The following is a 16,121-nucleotide window of genomic DNA, read 5'->3' as shown; positions in this document are numbered from 1 at the left end:
TCATCAAGCATTTTGGGTGAACCAGCCCTTTAAATCGAATCCAGAAAATGTCTTTGTTCAGGTTGTTCTTTGCATATTTGGATGTGCAAGTTGCTCGGGTAGTGCACTAATGTAAACTTAATATGGGTGAATATCACATCAGTTGCGCTATCTTAGACAGAACGCTGGCATTTTATGTGCTTGTGTGTTGGTAACATGCATGTGCTGTACTGTATGTGGAATACTTGTATGGGTGTGTATGAGGTCAGAGGTCCTATCTTCCGTGCCGTCGTACCTGGGGTCTGGAAGTTGAGTGAGACCATCTGGCAGCCTGCGTTCCAGAAGATCTGAGGCATGTAATTACTGGAGTCCACCCGGCCTCCTTTGGGGTAGATACGGCTCATCTGACGCTTATTGTAGCTGCGCTGATGCTCAGGAAAATTTTAAAAAAGAGGGAGACCATGTGTGTTCTAGCGTGTGTGTATGGATTGGACTGCCTGTGTATACATCAAACACACCGCAGGACTATTTTTAGTGTGAACAGCTTGGGTCAAGCACTCTCACTGGGGAGAGAGGGCGGTGTATGAGTGTCAGACCAAGTCACACGGTCCAAAGGCAGTCTGGCCTCTAGAGGCCTCCAGTTCTTTTCTGATGGCAGACATGGGTGGAAAAACATCAGCTCTGACCCATTATTCAGTTCTTATTTAGGTGACCCTATTAAGTTCATACAAACATTATTATTATTATTATTATTATTATTATTATTATTATTATTATTATTATTATTATTATGTTAGAAAGTTACATATATATGCTTAGGAGCAGAAAGTATAAATATGCAAGGTGAAGAATAGTGGTGATTATAACAAACCAAGTGTTCCTCCTTGTACAGTTTAAAAATCTAATAAGTACTGAAACACTTTAGTCAATCTTAACATGGTAATAGAGAAAAATGTAAGAAATATGCTAACAGTGGGGTAGTATCTCAGGAATAAGAAGTTAATAGGAGGTAATACTTTTATAATAAGATACTGGGGGGTGATATTTCAGTAATAACAATGTAACAGGATTATTTTGTTAATAATATACGCATATTTTTTAGTCATGACCATTTCCATTAGTGGCTTAAGAGGGCTTTAATTCTTTAGTGCTGTCATGTTGTTCATCTTACATAAAAGAAATCTCTAGAACTTCCTTCTTCCACTTGAGGAATTTTGTAATAACTAGGAGCATTAAAAAAAAAAAAAACTAACTTGTGAATTTGTTACTTCCAGACTAGATTATTGTAATTCACTGCTGATAAGATGTCTCAATCACTGCTTAAAAAGCCTCCAGTTAATCCAAAATGCTGCAGCCAGAGTTCTGACTGGAATTTGCAAGAGATCATATTTCTCCAACGTTAGCTTCTCTCTATTGGCTCCCTGCAAAATCCAGAATTTAATTTAAAATTTCTTCTTCTCAAGTATAAAGCACATGATAATCAAGCTCCATCTTATTTTAAAGACCTCATAGTTCCATATTTTCCAAGCAGAACTCTCATGTTTTCAGAGTGAATGTCTACTTCTGGTTCCTAGAGTTTCCAGATGTACAATGGAAGGCAGGGCTTTTAGCTATCAAGCTCTTCTCCTGTAGAACCAGCCCCCTGTTCAGGTTCTGGAGGCAGACACCCTCTCTTCATTTAAGACTAGACTTAAAACCTTCTTTACTTTTTTTAAAAGTTTATAGTTAGAGATGGTGCTATAGGTTAGTCTGCTGGGGAACCTCTACTGATGCACTGAGCTTCTTTCCTCCCCTCTATCCATTCAAATGCCACCATTGCATGTCATTAACGTTGTGTCTTCTCTCCCCTGTAGTTGTGCTTCCTCCTTTCTGTCTCCCTCTCACTGTTCTTTTTTGCAGGTATCCCCGACTCCAGAGCTGTATATCTGTGAGTGCAGTTAATGGTCCTACCGACCTGGCCCAGTGGTTTTGCTGCTTATTGTTTTTTGTCGCCTGCTGTTCTTTTCTCTGTCCTCTTTCCACTCACTCCAACCGGTCGAGGTAGATGCCCGCCTTTCTGTTGTGATTTGGCGCTATACAAATAATACTGAATTTAATCGAATCTTTATCACGACAGCCGTTACAATGAAATTCAGTATAAACATAGTTTTGCATTTTACAGCTGTGCTTCATGGTTAATACACAGAAACAAGTGTGTTTCCGGGTAATTACAGTAGCTCTTGCGGTGTGGTTTCTACATTACCAAACAGCACAGAGATATTACCCCAATACTACTACTGAGCTGTATAGTGCCATCTATTTTTCTTACTTCCAAGAAATATGAAAATGCTTTTTACCTGATCTCCCAGTTCAAAGGATACTTGACAAACTCTATGGCATTAGTCTTAAGGTAACCGAGGCCAACAGACTCATTAAAAGATGACATGTTATGGTGGATGTTCCTTTCTAAGAGACAGGAAAAAATAAAGTAGAGAGAGAATTAACTGTAGACACTTTATACAACAACTGAAAACCAAGACTTCTAGATCAATACGTAGAATAAAACAGTAAAAGAAAAATTATGCAAAGTTAATACGTATATAAGTAATATTTAGAATAACACAACACAATCACAAATGATTGTATTCATGATACCATTTGCTTAAAATCTGTAAAGAGGAAATCAAAGCTCACCCTCTGCCACATCAAAACTCTGAAACTTCACAGGCTGTGCGTAGTTGACCATGGCTGAGAGATACGGGTGGATATTAGTGGTGGCCCCAACATATGTGTACTGAGCTATCAGAGCCTCTTCAGAGTCTTCTGCCACATCCCCACCCTGCACAGTTCAGGTACACATGCACATTACAAAACGAAGTTGAGTGAATTTGTGCCAGTGTGTGAGAATGAGGGGGGCAGATTTGTTCTTACCTTCTTGTTATTGTCTTGGTCAGATGCTTCAGAGATATCGGTGGCATCTGTTGCTTCAGAAATCTCTGTCACTTCATCATCAGGTACCTGGAAAGACAAAGACACACACACACAAGAACATTAAATCAAACATTTCCAGTTTTATTTCTATGCTAATTTGTCATTAATTGTTAAGCATCATCACAAATTCCCAACAATTCTCTACTTTATATGAGCTTTAGTAGTTTTAGAAGTCTTTAACTTCATGTAAAAAAAAAGATCATAGACACTGTAGCTGAAATTGTTTTACTGTGTCTGGATGTTTTTTTTTCCCCCACTATTTCATCCTCATTTTTCTTGCAGTTGGCATTTCAGAATGAAGGGATTTGCACATTGTCACAAGTGGACATGTTACAATGACCTCAGCAACATTATACTTTACTATATTTCAATAATCTGTGAGCAGTATTGGTCCATACCATTGCCGCTACTGTTACTGTTGACTCTACTCTCAAAGTGACAACGCACCTTTTTGATACTGTTGCTCTGTTCTTCCTCTTTACTGGAGCTGACAGTGTTACTCTGGGACACACTGTTGGCCTGTTTCTCACTGGTTGCCTCTGACAGACTTGGAGCCTCTGAATTCAAATCCTTATCCTCAGCATCTTTTTCTCCTACAGTCATATACAAAAACAGAAGTTCATACTGCAGCATGTACTGTAATTTAACATTCAACAATTCATCTAATTTTACAGTGTGAAGATAATGAGGCTTTTTAAAAATGTGTTCTGTAAAAATTTACACTTGAAATCAAAATAAAACTTTTAATTTTCTAATCATTTTCCTGTCATTATTTCTTCAAAACATCTTTCTTGTGATGTCATAGTATGATACTACACATGCAGCTTAGGTGAGAAACTCAGCTAAGCATAACCTGTGGTCTGTGATGCAGACAGTCTGTACTGCAGTTTCACCTTTTTCACTTGTATACACACAAACATGTAATTTAGCTGACCGTTCTCTGGGTCGTCTTCATTCTCTTCTCCCATAATTATGGCGGGGGTGTTGGTTTCTCCTGCCTCCATGTGTTTCTTAAAGGCCTCTAGCTGCTCTGTATTACACACAAAGGCATACAATTAAGCCACAGTGTGGAAACAATTTCATAATAAACAGATATTTAACGATTCAGGAGGCTTTAAATTGTGTACATACTCTGCTCCACTTCAGGTTTCAAGCGTTTGTTTTTGATGAGAATTTTACGTTTGAGGTCATTTGGAGAAGGTAAAGATCGTCCAGATTCAATCTGTCAAAGAAAATATAAGGACACAGTTAAACATGGATCACCATTATGCAGTTGTATCAAAAAATAGCTATAAATCAGTATTCAGTATTCAGTATTCACCGGATAGTTCTCCAAAGGCTGTTTGAGAAGGAGGTCACCAAATATCTCCTCACAATATTTGGCCATCTTGTACTGCTGTGGTTTACTAGTAGATAGATACATAGACACATTCAGAATGAAACGTGTCAGTGTACACATATATATCCATAATATCAATTCATGAATGCACATCACAAAAGCAAATCATCATCCTTTAGCAACTTTGCTTGCTATTAAGTGAATATTTACCTGCAGTGATTTTCAAAGGACAAAATGACAGGGTATTCTGAAGTAACAAATGCTGTCTCCTTGATAGCTTGAATAACATCCTGTGAGGAGGAAGAATAAGAGAAAAGCATGAGCAGAGCATAAAGAGGGAGGAAGTCACAATAGATGAACTACCATACACACAAGAAGGCAGGTACATATTTGAAGATAGCCAGAAGCAAACTGTTGCATGTATTGTGCATCTTGTAGTGTGCGTGTGTGTTCACCTTAAACAGGATGTCTGTACACATAGCTTTGCCATGAGTAATTATGGGCTCCTGGTCCTCTCCTTTCCCATCCCAGCAGTCCAACTCCACACATCTGCAAGAATTGAAAGCACAGAGAAGCATTGGAGTGGTCAAAACATGTCGATACAGGCATGTGCTGTAATATGCATGTACAGTTAGAGCAGTAGCTCATCCACATACTGTCTATGGTTCATGTGCATCTACATATTCAACTGTGTATCCACCATCTTAATAGACCACAAAGACACACTAGTGTACCTGCATCCAGACAGCAGGACCTGGCGATACATCTCCACTGAAGACTTCCCTCCAAACTGTCGGCCTGTCAGGTAGGTGTTGTGGGAGGAGCTGATGAAGTAGTGGGCCAGTGGCTGGTCCATTTCCTGGTACAGCTCCAGCCGGTCTAAGAAGACTGGAGCATTTTCATCTGACATCAGGTACCGACAGAACCCATCACTGGACATGCGACCTGTCAAAGGGTAATGAATAAACATCTTTCAAAATGTTGACATATGTAATACAAGTCATATGGAATTGATTAGTATTTATGAATACATATAAAAATGTTTCACTTTACTAGCTTTGAAGCTGAACTGCTTACATTTGATCCCATGTACAAAACTAGTTTGTGCTTCTGAGTAGATTTTTAATCCAGAATACTGACACAAATTGCTTTCATAATTTCTTTAAAAAGATCACACATAGCATACAGACAGCCTTTTTGCTAGACCATTCACTCTAGTTACAATCACATTTCCAACAAAGCATAATTATTCAATAGTGAAACGTGGAAGTTTTAGGCATCAGAATAGCAAATCTTATTAGAGATGGGTGCCACTGTGTTATAAGCATATTCTTTTTATTAGGAGTAGCAATACAAGCTAAAGCTTTTCAATGTGTCATGGTGATAAGAACTATAAGGGATAAAAAGGGAGGAAGTAATTGTAACAAGCCATTCCAACAGACAATCCTTTCTCTGGTGTGGCATACTGCAGCTTCAAAGTTGGACAGGCAGATGGCAGCACAGGCTCAGTTAGCTTTTTGCCTTGGGATTTTTATTTTTATTTTTTACCCTTCTTCTTCAGCTCTTCATCTCTCTCATATTTCTCGATGATCTGCATGGCTCTCTTGGGGTCGTAAAAAGGGAACAGAATTTCATTTAACCTCGGGTCACGCTGGTTCTGTGGAGCAATGAACAGGCATGCACACAGTTATGAATTGTCTACACAAACAGTTAGTTCCATAACACAAGTCAAAGTTAACACAAAGAAACATTTTGCACTGACACACATGACAGGGGTCAATTAAATGCAACAAAGTACCAACAGCAGTCATTGTGATTTGGAATTTTCCTAAATTACTTAGTGTGGCCTTATCAAGAACATTTATGTCTATAATAAAACAACGTTTTACTAAGATGTTCACAAAAAAAAACTGTGAACCATACTGGGAGATTCAGATGTTTGCCTAAAAGCAAGAAAGGCATGCACTGGACGCGTTTAAGGCTGTGCTACTTCAGCAAAACAAGCTCATCAAATCATCATTGCAGTGCGACTGCCGACTCAGCAAGTCAGGTGGGAATTAATATACCCTGAACTGTGACTCCATTGGCCGACCCAGAGCCTGATGCACAGGAGTGGAGCGACACACATGAAACTGCACAGCGATACTAAACAGGTATTCAGCCTCACAGAAGAGCATGGACACAGACAGCAGGAAACAACAGGATAGAAACCTCTACCCCCCCCCACCCCCCCCCCGTTGCCGTGGCAACACCAATTAGAAACAAGGAGGCAAGCCACGGTAGGGACAACATGGGAAACGGGATGAGGGATGGGCATGCAGAATAGGGGAGTTGGTTGAAGTTGCCCCTGCAAGCTGACTGAAAACTAAATGTTGTGTCTACCTCATTAATAGAGTTTTAATGGCGGTCAGCTGATGTGCAGTCTAAGCTGGAGGGCAACTTCTACCCACAGTAGGATGGGGGTAAAGCAGGGGAGTAGCTCGGGCAAGCCAGATACACAAAAAAGTTAATGAATGATAAAGAGCTTACTTCATTCAGAAAGCTGACTAACTGGTCTACAGTTAAATAATCAGTTTTGTTCCCATTGCTGCAAAGGAATTAATTAGAAAGAAAAAAACAAAATGTTACGCTTCTTTAAATAGACACCCTCACAGGCATTCACACATTCAGTTAAAATTAGACAGCAGTCTTTCAAAGGGATCATTCTTAAATGTTACACTTTTAGTAACAACATGTTAATCATAACTTCTTTGAATGTTGTCATTAGGTTGAACATAATTAATGTTAAACTGTGGAAGCAGGTTAGGCTGTCCAGACATAGTTAGTGCAGCAGGCGCAGAAACACTTTGTCCTGAATATTTCAACAAGATGCAGTAGCTCACACTTGGGCAATACTTTAACAGTGGATATATATTGTTCTATTTAGGCATAGGGTAACATGGTATATTGCAATGTTACTACTTTATGTGTTAAGTTTTAGATTTTATTGTTATTTTTTGAAATATAAATAAAAACAATATTATACACTCACTGTCTACATTATTGGGTACGTCTGTAGAATCTAATATAACCCAATACTGCAGCTCTGCCATCAATTCTACATTTACACGGTTATAATTCCTCAGTTTATGTCAATTAAAGGTGATAATTCTACTACATTTTTATTATTGAGGTCACACAGTGGCGGTGGAGTCAGACTGGAGTGCGTTATCTTAAGAGGTGTTTCTAATGTTTTGTCTACCCTATTTACAAAATGACATAGCAGCTGGAACAAAAACTGAGAAATTATAACCTTGTAAAAGCAGAATTCATGGCAGGACTGCTACAAATAACAAAAGGATAGTTTAAAAGGAAAATCACATTTTTTTGAAAAGTTCCTCTATGTCTGTACGAGGGCAGATCTTCTGTGTGAGCGCGTAGAAAATGTCGAAGGTGAAATCTGATGGTTCAATTTCATCATTCTGTGGATGATAAACACATCCAAGTGTTAGCATTTACAGTTTTAACAAGCAGGATACATCTGTTGGACTACCACAGTTTACAGTTCCTGACCTTTCCACTAGGAAGGCCCAAATCCTTCAGAGCCTGAAAGATTCCCTTCTCTGTCTTCCCTGAAGCAAATGTCCGTGTAATGCTGTAAGGCACGTTAAGAGAAAAGATGAGTGAATCGTTTTAGAGTAAAATGATTTGGGCAGAAAGTGGCACAGTGGCTGAGAAAATATCTCAGTTTACTCACCCTCTAACAGGGATCTTCCCATTTACGTTGGTCAGGAAGCACATTCTCATCCAACTACATGAAAACACACAGGAAAGGTACAGATTAGAGAGAGAACCGTCTCTCTAAGTTGTCCATCTGAGAGAAACAACCCTATACAACACGTAGAATGATAGTAATTCAGACATGCTAAGAGTGTTAAGTAATATACACTCACTGTTTCTTGAGGCAGGTCATTGGACAGACGTTGTTGGCCTTAAAGTTGTGAATCACTGACCTCAAACCCTCGATCCACTTCTGCAAACAAACAAGCACAAGTTCAGGACACACACGCTGACCAACAGAAGCCCACACATACTCAGCAGCCAAGAGGGGGGATCCAGAACTTGCACTGCATTTAGAAAAGTATTTTGTGAAAATCGGCAAGTAAATAAACAGCCTCTTAATTCACACAGGCAGGGCCTCGACATACCAACACGCGCATACACACATGAAAACATACGCAGTGATAAAAAGAGTGGGCAGTTCAAGGATACAAACAGCGACAGTAAGCAAACAGCTAGAGAAGGCTTTGTAAGTTTACACTGCTGACTGCATAGAAAGAAATGTCACTGAGGATGATAATCTGAGCATCTGAGCAATTTTGACCTTCCTGACTTCCCGTCTGTGAATGTCTCTGCTTCAAACTCTCCCTCTTTGTGTTCTGCCTCTACTCCATGTCCATGGCAAATTATTACTGACATCGTTATAAAAACATTAAACAAGATAATGGGTGCAGCAGGGGTAGTCTGTTTGGGCATGTGGCGTCTCTGAAGTTGTGTGTGTGTGCGCGTGAGAGAGAACATGTGTCTGCTGATGTAAATAACCCTGTCATCTCCCAAGGTCTGCTACTTAAGGCCACCTGCAAACTGGGAAGTGTTCATGGTGTCATGGCGTGAGTATATGAGAGAGTGAGAGAGGCAGAATCTGCAAGAATACATATGTTTTAAACTGTGGATAACGATCATGGTGCCAACATACATCTGTACGTTTGTATTCCAACCTTCAGGCTGTTGCATGCATATCACTGCGAGGCCTGTGGCCGCGAGCTCTCCAGAGCACAAACATAATTTATTATCAGCCATCACACAAAAACACCCTCTCTTGGGAATTGCATAAACACGATCACGGTGGTGCCAAACAACAAATCTGTGCTGGCACAAAACATGCATTTTCAAACTGGCTTGAATTTGGTTGTGGTTTTGAATTCTGAGGACATTTTTTGACAGAACTAACATGTTTTAATAAATAACTTAAAAATATTGTCAGAAAGGCTTACAGTGTGTTGTGACTTTCAATCATTATAATTGTGTTATGTCACAGCCAGTAGGCTTTTCAGCACTTCAATAATCTCTATTTTCATGTATCGATAATAGCTGCATTGCGAGGTATCTGGCAGACGACCTTCAGGCTGAGAAAAACTTTTTTCTCTTTCTTCGCTTTGTGTCTCTCAACTGCTGCTAGGTTATTGGCCCACACTGAATTAGCCAACCAGTATTGATTCTGATCTATTCAGAAAGCATGTTTCAAATAAAACATAGAATAATGCCAGCCTTATCTTTAAAGAATAACATCATTGGCTTTTATACTCTTAGTGTGAACTTAGTGTTTATATTATGTCACCACTGACAATGCATTTTTTTTCCACTCTTCAAATTCAATCAAGTCCAGAAAAGCTGAGATTTAATCCAGTTGTGTTTCGTAAGCTTTTCTAGGATGTGTACAATGTCTGGATGTTTGCCAGCAGGGTCAGCAAAGAGAGAAGAGTGAGTCCATCTATCTGAGCCCAAAACAGAGAGAGTGAGAAAGGAAATGATAAAGAGAAAGGTAGAGAAGTGCTTCTCCACTCAGAGACCTCTCTCTGAGCTTTTTTCCTATATGAGTGAGAAGAAAAACTGTGATAGAGACAGTGGGAGAAAAATAAAGCAAGAGGAGACTAAGAGCAAGACAAAAAGGATCAGAAAATAACTGCAAAATCAGGAGTGCAGGAGAGACACAGGGAGGGAGTTGAGGTGAGGCAGGGAAAAATGAGTCATTCTAAGTGTGTCTATTTATCAGTGTGAACCACAGCCAGATCTGCCTTGTGTAGGAGCTGGCATCTGAACCATTCACCGGGCAATTTGCTTTGTTTCTGAATTAAACATTTGCTATGTCAGAGTGCTTTTGGCTTTTAAACATGATGTGGAAATATTGAATGAATTATGTCCAGACACCCAGCAGAACACATTTTCTGACCCTGTGGGACATGCTTTGAGGAGTTCTGTTGAAATCATATCATACTGTATGTGTATGAGGTGCACGTAGAGGAACACATTGAATTTATTTTAAACATCATAGTTGCAATGCTAAAATGTCTCTGAATAAAGAAAAAACAAATCTAGATCTGCACTCTATCATATCATTGTGCACTTTCACTCTTTGAGCCAAGGGTTCAGAGTCAAAGCACTAAGCTGCGTAGATTTACCTTGGCTATGTCTGGGTTCTCAGCCACCATAAACATGAAGTTCAGGTTGACCAGGTCTGTGCCGCTACAGAGGCAGATGATGCAGCCCTCCAAGTCGGCCTCTGTCTTTCCAATGGCTTCGAATGATGACAAGATCTTAGGATCCTGACAAAGGAGAACGAGTAAAGGTAAGACAGTTTAGTAGGCAGACAAACCAACAAAGAAATGTCCTCAAAAAGAAAACAGTAGACAGAGGTAGAAAGTAAGTGTGTGTGTGTCTATATTATATGCAAATTAAAATACTAAATTCAAAAGAAATGTTAGCTGTCAAAACTTAGCCCAGACAGAACACTTTAGATAAATCCACATATTTGCATGTGTTTAGCAGTGTACTGGAAAGCAGCACTTCAGACATGAATTAACCAGTTCAGTTATAGGTATGAGTGAATGCAAACGTCTTGTAAAGCAATTAGCAACATTGTACAATTCTCATATATTGGAAAAAGTCTCCTGTGACATGATATTGTAGACTTCATCAGTGTAGTTTAGCTTTGTTCATTCACACTGATTCTTTCCTAAAATGTAGATGTTTCAAATCCATGTAACACATGAACAAAGGAGTTAGCTGTTTACAGTATGTAAGCTTTTGAAAGTATGGTACCAACACTAAGTATTGATTTACTGTACATGTTGGACAAGGTTTGCCTATTAATGCAAAGTGAACTAAGGTCTTGGGTATGCAATTATATCCAAAACATCTGACACCCTACATTAACCCCATCTGACAGGCTGCTAATCTAAGAATACATTTGTATGTGGGTCATGCTTGATGTGACCAACTAATGATGTGAAGAATGATATGTATATGAAAAAGAAAAAGAAAATTCACTCATTTCATTCATTCATTTAGTTATTAGTTCAAACTGAAGGTGAAACCACACAAATTGTGACATTTACTTTCTTTCCCCCAAAACTTAAGTCAAGTAAATACTAAAAATAACTAGTTATCTTATTTTATAATAAACTGCATTAGATACTGACTAAAAGAAGAACTGTATTTTTAATGATATCATTTATACATCTTTAAATATTATGGTAATAGTAATAATAATATTATAAGAATCAATACTGAACTAATGAAGTCATTAGGTATGACATACAAAACAGCTGTAGCTGTCATAATCAAAGTCTGTGAAACAGAAAATGAAAAGAAAACTAAATTCATGAAAACATTCTCTCACTACCAACAACACAGCACGACCCCTCCCTCTCATGTTTTCAATCAGATTTCAGAGTCTGCCATCATCGTCACCATGGAACATAGTAATGTATTTTTGTTGTATGATTGAATTAACAGCAACAGGCAACAGGCTCTGCCGTTTTAAACCCCCAGCCAGAAATCATCCAATGCCATTCATCTTTTTGTGTTCATTGGATTATCTGAAACAGCTTTCAGGGTTTGTGTAACCATGTTAGTCTCTGAGGAGAAGCCCTGCTCTCTGTTGTTCTTAGTCCGCTACTTACAGAACAGCATAGAGCATTTAGAGGAGGTGTTATCAGCCTGCAGTATCTGTATACGTGCTCTTATACATGTATATACACAGACATCTTCACCGATGACCAAACAAACAGACATCCTCCTGCTGTCATCGTGACTGGTTATGTACGTGGTACATACTGTCCTATCAGGGGTCTGACTTCCAGTGGTTTGATTGAGTTGCATACTAATTACAGGCAGGCATCAACACAGGTATTCCTGTAACAGCTTTCATAATTCATCTGGTCTGCATGATGCCAAATACAGTACTACCATATAATGTGCCACTGTCAAGGCACAAATCAATATTTAACAAAGAGACAAGCCATACAAGGTTATGTGTGTACCAGGCTTCTAAATACACAACTAATTGATTATGACTGGCTGTCAGATGCACATAAATAAAAACATGTAAGGGATTACAGGATCAGGAGAAGCCATTCTGAAAAAGACAAAGAGAACATTGAATACCTGTGAGATTTCGATCCTAAAGTGTGAACTCATTAAGCCACTGGTTCTCTGACAACCCATCATAACTGGGCTTGAAGCTAGTTTTTCATGACTCCTGTTTGGATCAACAGCGCAAGCAAATGTTTCAAAACAAAAATGATACAAATTGTGGACAAACTCTGCTAGAATTCTATATATTTTGATGATTTAATATTTCATGTTTATGTAACATGTTTATGTTTTCCAAGTGATTTGGTATTTTAGAGAGAAGTTCAGCAGAGAGAACTCAAGTGAGTCCCACACCAGTCGATTGATACTGACCACTAAAGCCTCTGCTAATTAAAGCGTCAATAATGTTTCTGATGTGCCCATCTCACCAGATTCTAACAGGAACGTCACTGTAAGAACAAGTGACTGAATGTTGTGTGTGGTGGGCAGAGAGGAAATTGTTTTTCCTGAGGTCTCACCTTTGGGACGGCACCAACGCGAATGCTGTTGATGAGAGAACACTCGAGAACCTGGCCTTCCTGCAGGAGAGATGCACAGACGAAAAGAAAAATAAAGAAAACAAGATAACGAGTCACAACACATTGTGTTGCTTGTGATTTTAGCAAAAACTTCAAATACCCAGTACAAAGCAACAACAAAACAAACCTCATCTAACAGGTATTAACAGGCTATTATAATCCAAATATGGGAAACATCTACAAGTCTTACTCTTAACCATGTTTTATTGTAACATCCTATAAGGAAAGATCCACACCAGAATATGTGAGATGAATGGAAAATGGGTCAATTTTCATTCATCTCACATATTCTGTACATACATTGAGTTCTCTGTATTGATGTTATTGTGTATTTGTGTTGTTTGTGGATCTTTCCTGGTTGTGGTTCCCTTTCTTTTTGTCTGTGTTGAGAATAACTGTAATGAGGCAAAACAATTTCCCTCTGGAATTAATAAAGTTTTTGGAATCTTGAAAATATGCATATTGGCAAAAATAGATGTCAAGACCCCTTTTGGTTCATTTTGTAAGTTTGATTCTCAAAGCAACATAACTAGACAAAGTAGACAATTGTAGTTGCATTTTCTTCTGGGGACCTTTACTGTCACAAATCAATAGTGTTAAACTGCTTTACTGTATGTACCAGACTACTTGCGCAGTAGAACTACTTATGTGCAACTTCAGGCAATGTTTTAAATGAGAACAAGTGCATGTATTTAAATTTCATTGTTACATAAAGGTTAACAAAGAAAAGGGAAGTTCTAATTACTAAACATGCCACTAAACCTCTTTCTAGAAGTAAATTACATGTTGTAGTACAATACCAGAATGTACACTACAGGTTTCTGATTAGCATGACCTCTCAGCATCATTCTAATGCTCTTTGTGATCATACACAGCCACTTTTATACATATTTAATATTTAAAAAAAGATATTTCTGAAAACATCTATTTTCTGTTAGCTACCAGACACAGATCTTCTGTGTAGAACAGTAAGAGTTTAACCTCCTGGTAGACAAGAGAATACTCAGACTGTACCTTTCCCTCACTCTTCCAGGTGATGAAAAAGCCGTACTCGTCCACCTTCATCTGACAGTTTGGTTCAAATATGTACGGGTCCTGCAGTGAGTGAATGAATCACATGGTTATTTGACATTAAACAGCCACAAGACTGATGGAACTAGACAAACAACAGATGTACAAACTGCACCAGGACATACATATACTGTATGCTATGTGCTGTGCTCATAGTCAAACACAAAAATATAATAATATATCAGCCATGAACTATTAAAGCATCATGTGGTAGGAACACACTTCTATACATTAGCATCAGGGGATAACTCCGGTTGAAATGTACATACTATTTAAATGTATGTGTTTGTGATTGTGTATGATAGGGATCTACAAGTGTGCCAGCCCAGCTAATATAATGCTACTAAATACACATACCCTAGTGGCCCATCTATCAGTTCATGTGTAACATGCAGCAACACCTATTCAGTACAACAGGAGTGCTGGAGCAGAAAATCTAACATTATCCTGCTTATCGTACCCTGACATTTTTCCACTCAGTTCAATCAGCAGCAGGAAGCTGTGATTGCGCTGATGAATGACTGTCACAGGGTGCGAGTGTGTGCACATATGTTTTGTTATTGTTTTTTGTTGTTGTTTTTTTCACTCAACTAAAATCACACATCTGAGAAGGACAAAACATAAGAGAAAGACAGAATAGGAGACATCTGCTGGGTCACTAACTCTAATTTTAGCAATATTGAACAGTGTGATACAATCGCACACGCAATTTATTATTTTTAGGATGCTGCTGCAATGAGATACACTGTTGACTTAACAGATTTCTTATTTGGCTATTCTTCTAAATGTCCTATGCTGTAATCTAAACCACCATAAATACCAATAAAACAATCCTATTTCCATTTAGGACATAAAGACTTATGACTGCTCTAAGTGCAGTTTAATGCTTGATTCCCTTTCATGTGAATTAGGACTGTTGCATATAGTAAGGCTAACTCTATGAAAGAAGTGGTCCCAAATGAACACTGACGGCTTGAACATTCAGCAGGCTACAGTTACACTGTCAGACAGCTTGTTCTTGTAAAGCTGAAAGGTTTATGGGAACACTCAGCCCTTCCACATTCAAACAAACTATTAACTGAGGTACAACCACCTCATTGTAGAGGTAAACAGATAGAGACACAGGGTGAGGTGTAGCTGTAGCTCAGTTGCTAGAGTAGTCATCTATAAACCACATGGTCAGTGGTTCGACTCCTGGCTCCTCCTGCCTACATGTTGAGACACTGACAACCTACAGTAGTGCTGTCATCTACTGCAGCTGTTCAAACAACAATTTCCTCAACAGGATCAATAATTGATGTCATTATAATTATTATTTAAAGACCCCTGGTAACAGTAGTTCAGCTTCCACTCAACATATGTTCTTTTTCCTAAGTGCCTGAGCAGATTTAGCACACTGTTTTGGATGCATGTTGTCTGTTGATTGTCTCTTATTTGTCCCCTCCATCACAATAATCTTAGAAACAGGGACAGCAAACTCACAAAACAAGAGCATCTAAATGTGTTTCCAGGCTCACATGAATGATTTGCTATTACAGTATATATGAACTACATTCAAGCGGATCTAATATAGGGAAAAACCTTAAATGCAATTAGTCATACACATGCAAACTGACTCTGAAACACACACACACACACACACTCTACCCATCACACAATACCCGTCTTTGCCATCTGTCACTCAATGGGGTTTCAGTCAGTGAAGAATGTTTTGTGGAAAAAATCTGTGCTGTTAAGCATATTTGTGTGTGCGTGAGAGAGAGAGAGAGTGCGAGTGAGTGAGTGGGAAACCAATAAAGAGCATGTCTGTGTCTGACTGTTGGTGGACTAGGCATACGTCATTTCAATCAATGCAGATGTCCCCTGCAGGCTCTGCATTTGCCAGGCAACAGAACAAAAGCTTTTCACTTAGTCACTCACTCATACAAAACGATTTGAAGGATGAGAGACAGTAGTAAAAGGGAGACATTTACTACTCAGTGTGTATAATAATGTGGAGTAACATGAGCACTGTGTCTGGGTGAGGAACAACCAAAAACCACTTCAATGAC

The 16,121-nt window shown here is 38.8% G+C and overlaps 1 protein-coding gene across 2 annotated transcripts in view; it reads right to left on the bottom strand.

The window, feature by feature from the left end:
* The window catches only part of LOC113149517 (1-phosphatidylinositol 4,5-bisphosphate phosphodiesterase beta-4), a 56,454-nt gene that overhangs the window by 12,485 nt on the left and 27,848 nt on the right, over positions 1-16,121 (bottom strand). For both annotated transcript variants that reach the window (XM_026341696.1, XM_026341695.1), the window contains 20 exons: positions 14,014-14,094; positions 12,940-12,999; positions 10,507-10,650; positions 8,221-8,300; positions 8,025-8,078; positions 7,841-7,922; positions 7,649-7,749; positions 6,818-6,875; positions 5,837-5,945; positions 5,023-5,233; positions 4,744-4,837; positions 4,499-4,578; positions 4,271-4,355; positions 4,081-4,171; positions 3,884-3,979; positions 3,397-3,542; positions 2,890-2,976; positions 2,653-2,797; positions 2,340-2,424; positions 275-399 (listed from right to left, as the gene is read on the bottom strand). In XM_026341696.1, the coding sequence (XP_026197481.1) occupies positions 275-399; positions 2,340-2,424; positions 2,653-2,797; positions 2,890-2,976; positions 3,397-3,542; positions 3,884-3,979; positions 4,081-4,171; positions 4,271-4,355; positions 4,499-4,578; positions 4,744-4,837; positions 5,023-5,233; positions 5,837-5,945; positions 6,818-6,875; positions 7,649-7,749; positions 7,841-7,922; positions 8,025-8,078; positions 8,221-8,300; positions 10,507-10,650; positions 12,940-12,999; positions 14,014-14,094 (2,014 nt within the window). The remainder of the gene's footprint in view (positions 1-274; positions 400-2,339; positions 2,425-2,652; positions 2,798-2,889; positions 2,977-3,396; positions 3,543-3,883; positions 3,980-4,080; positions 4,172-4,270; positions 4,356-4,498; positions 4,579-4,743; positions 4,838-5,022; positions 5,234-5,836; positions 5,946-6,817; positions 6,876-7,648; positions 7,750-7,840; positions 7,923-8,024; positions 8,079-8,220; positions 8,301-10,506; positions 10,651-12,939; positions 13,000-14,013; positions 14,095-16,121) is intronic.

The sequence above is a fragment of the Anabas testudineus genome, chromosome 24 (assembly GCF_900324465.2).
Source record: "Anabas testudineus chromosome 24, fAnaTes1.2, whole genome shotgun sequence".
Lineage (NCBI taxonomy): Eukaryota > Metazoa > Chordata > Actinopteri > Anabantiformes > Anabantidae > Anabas > Anabas testudineus.
The sequence above is the reverse complement of the archived record's forward strand: the minus strand, read 5'-3'. Positions and strand labels throughout refer to the sequence as shown.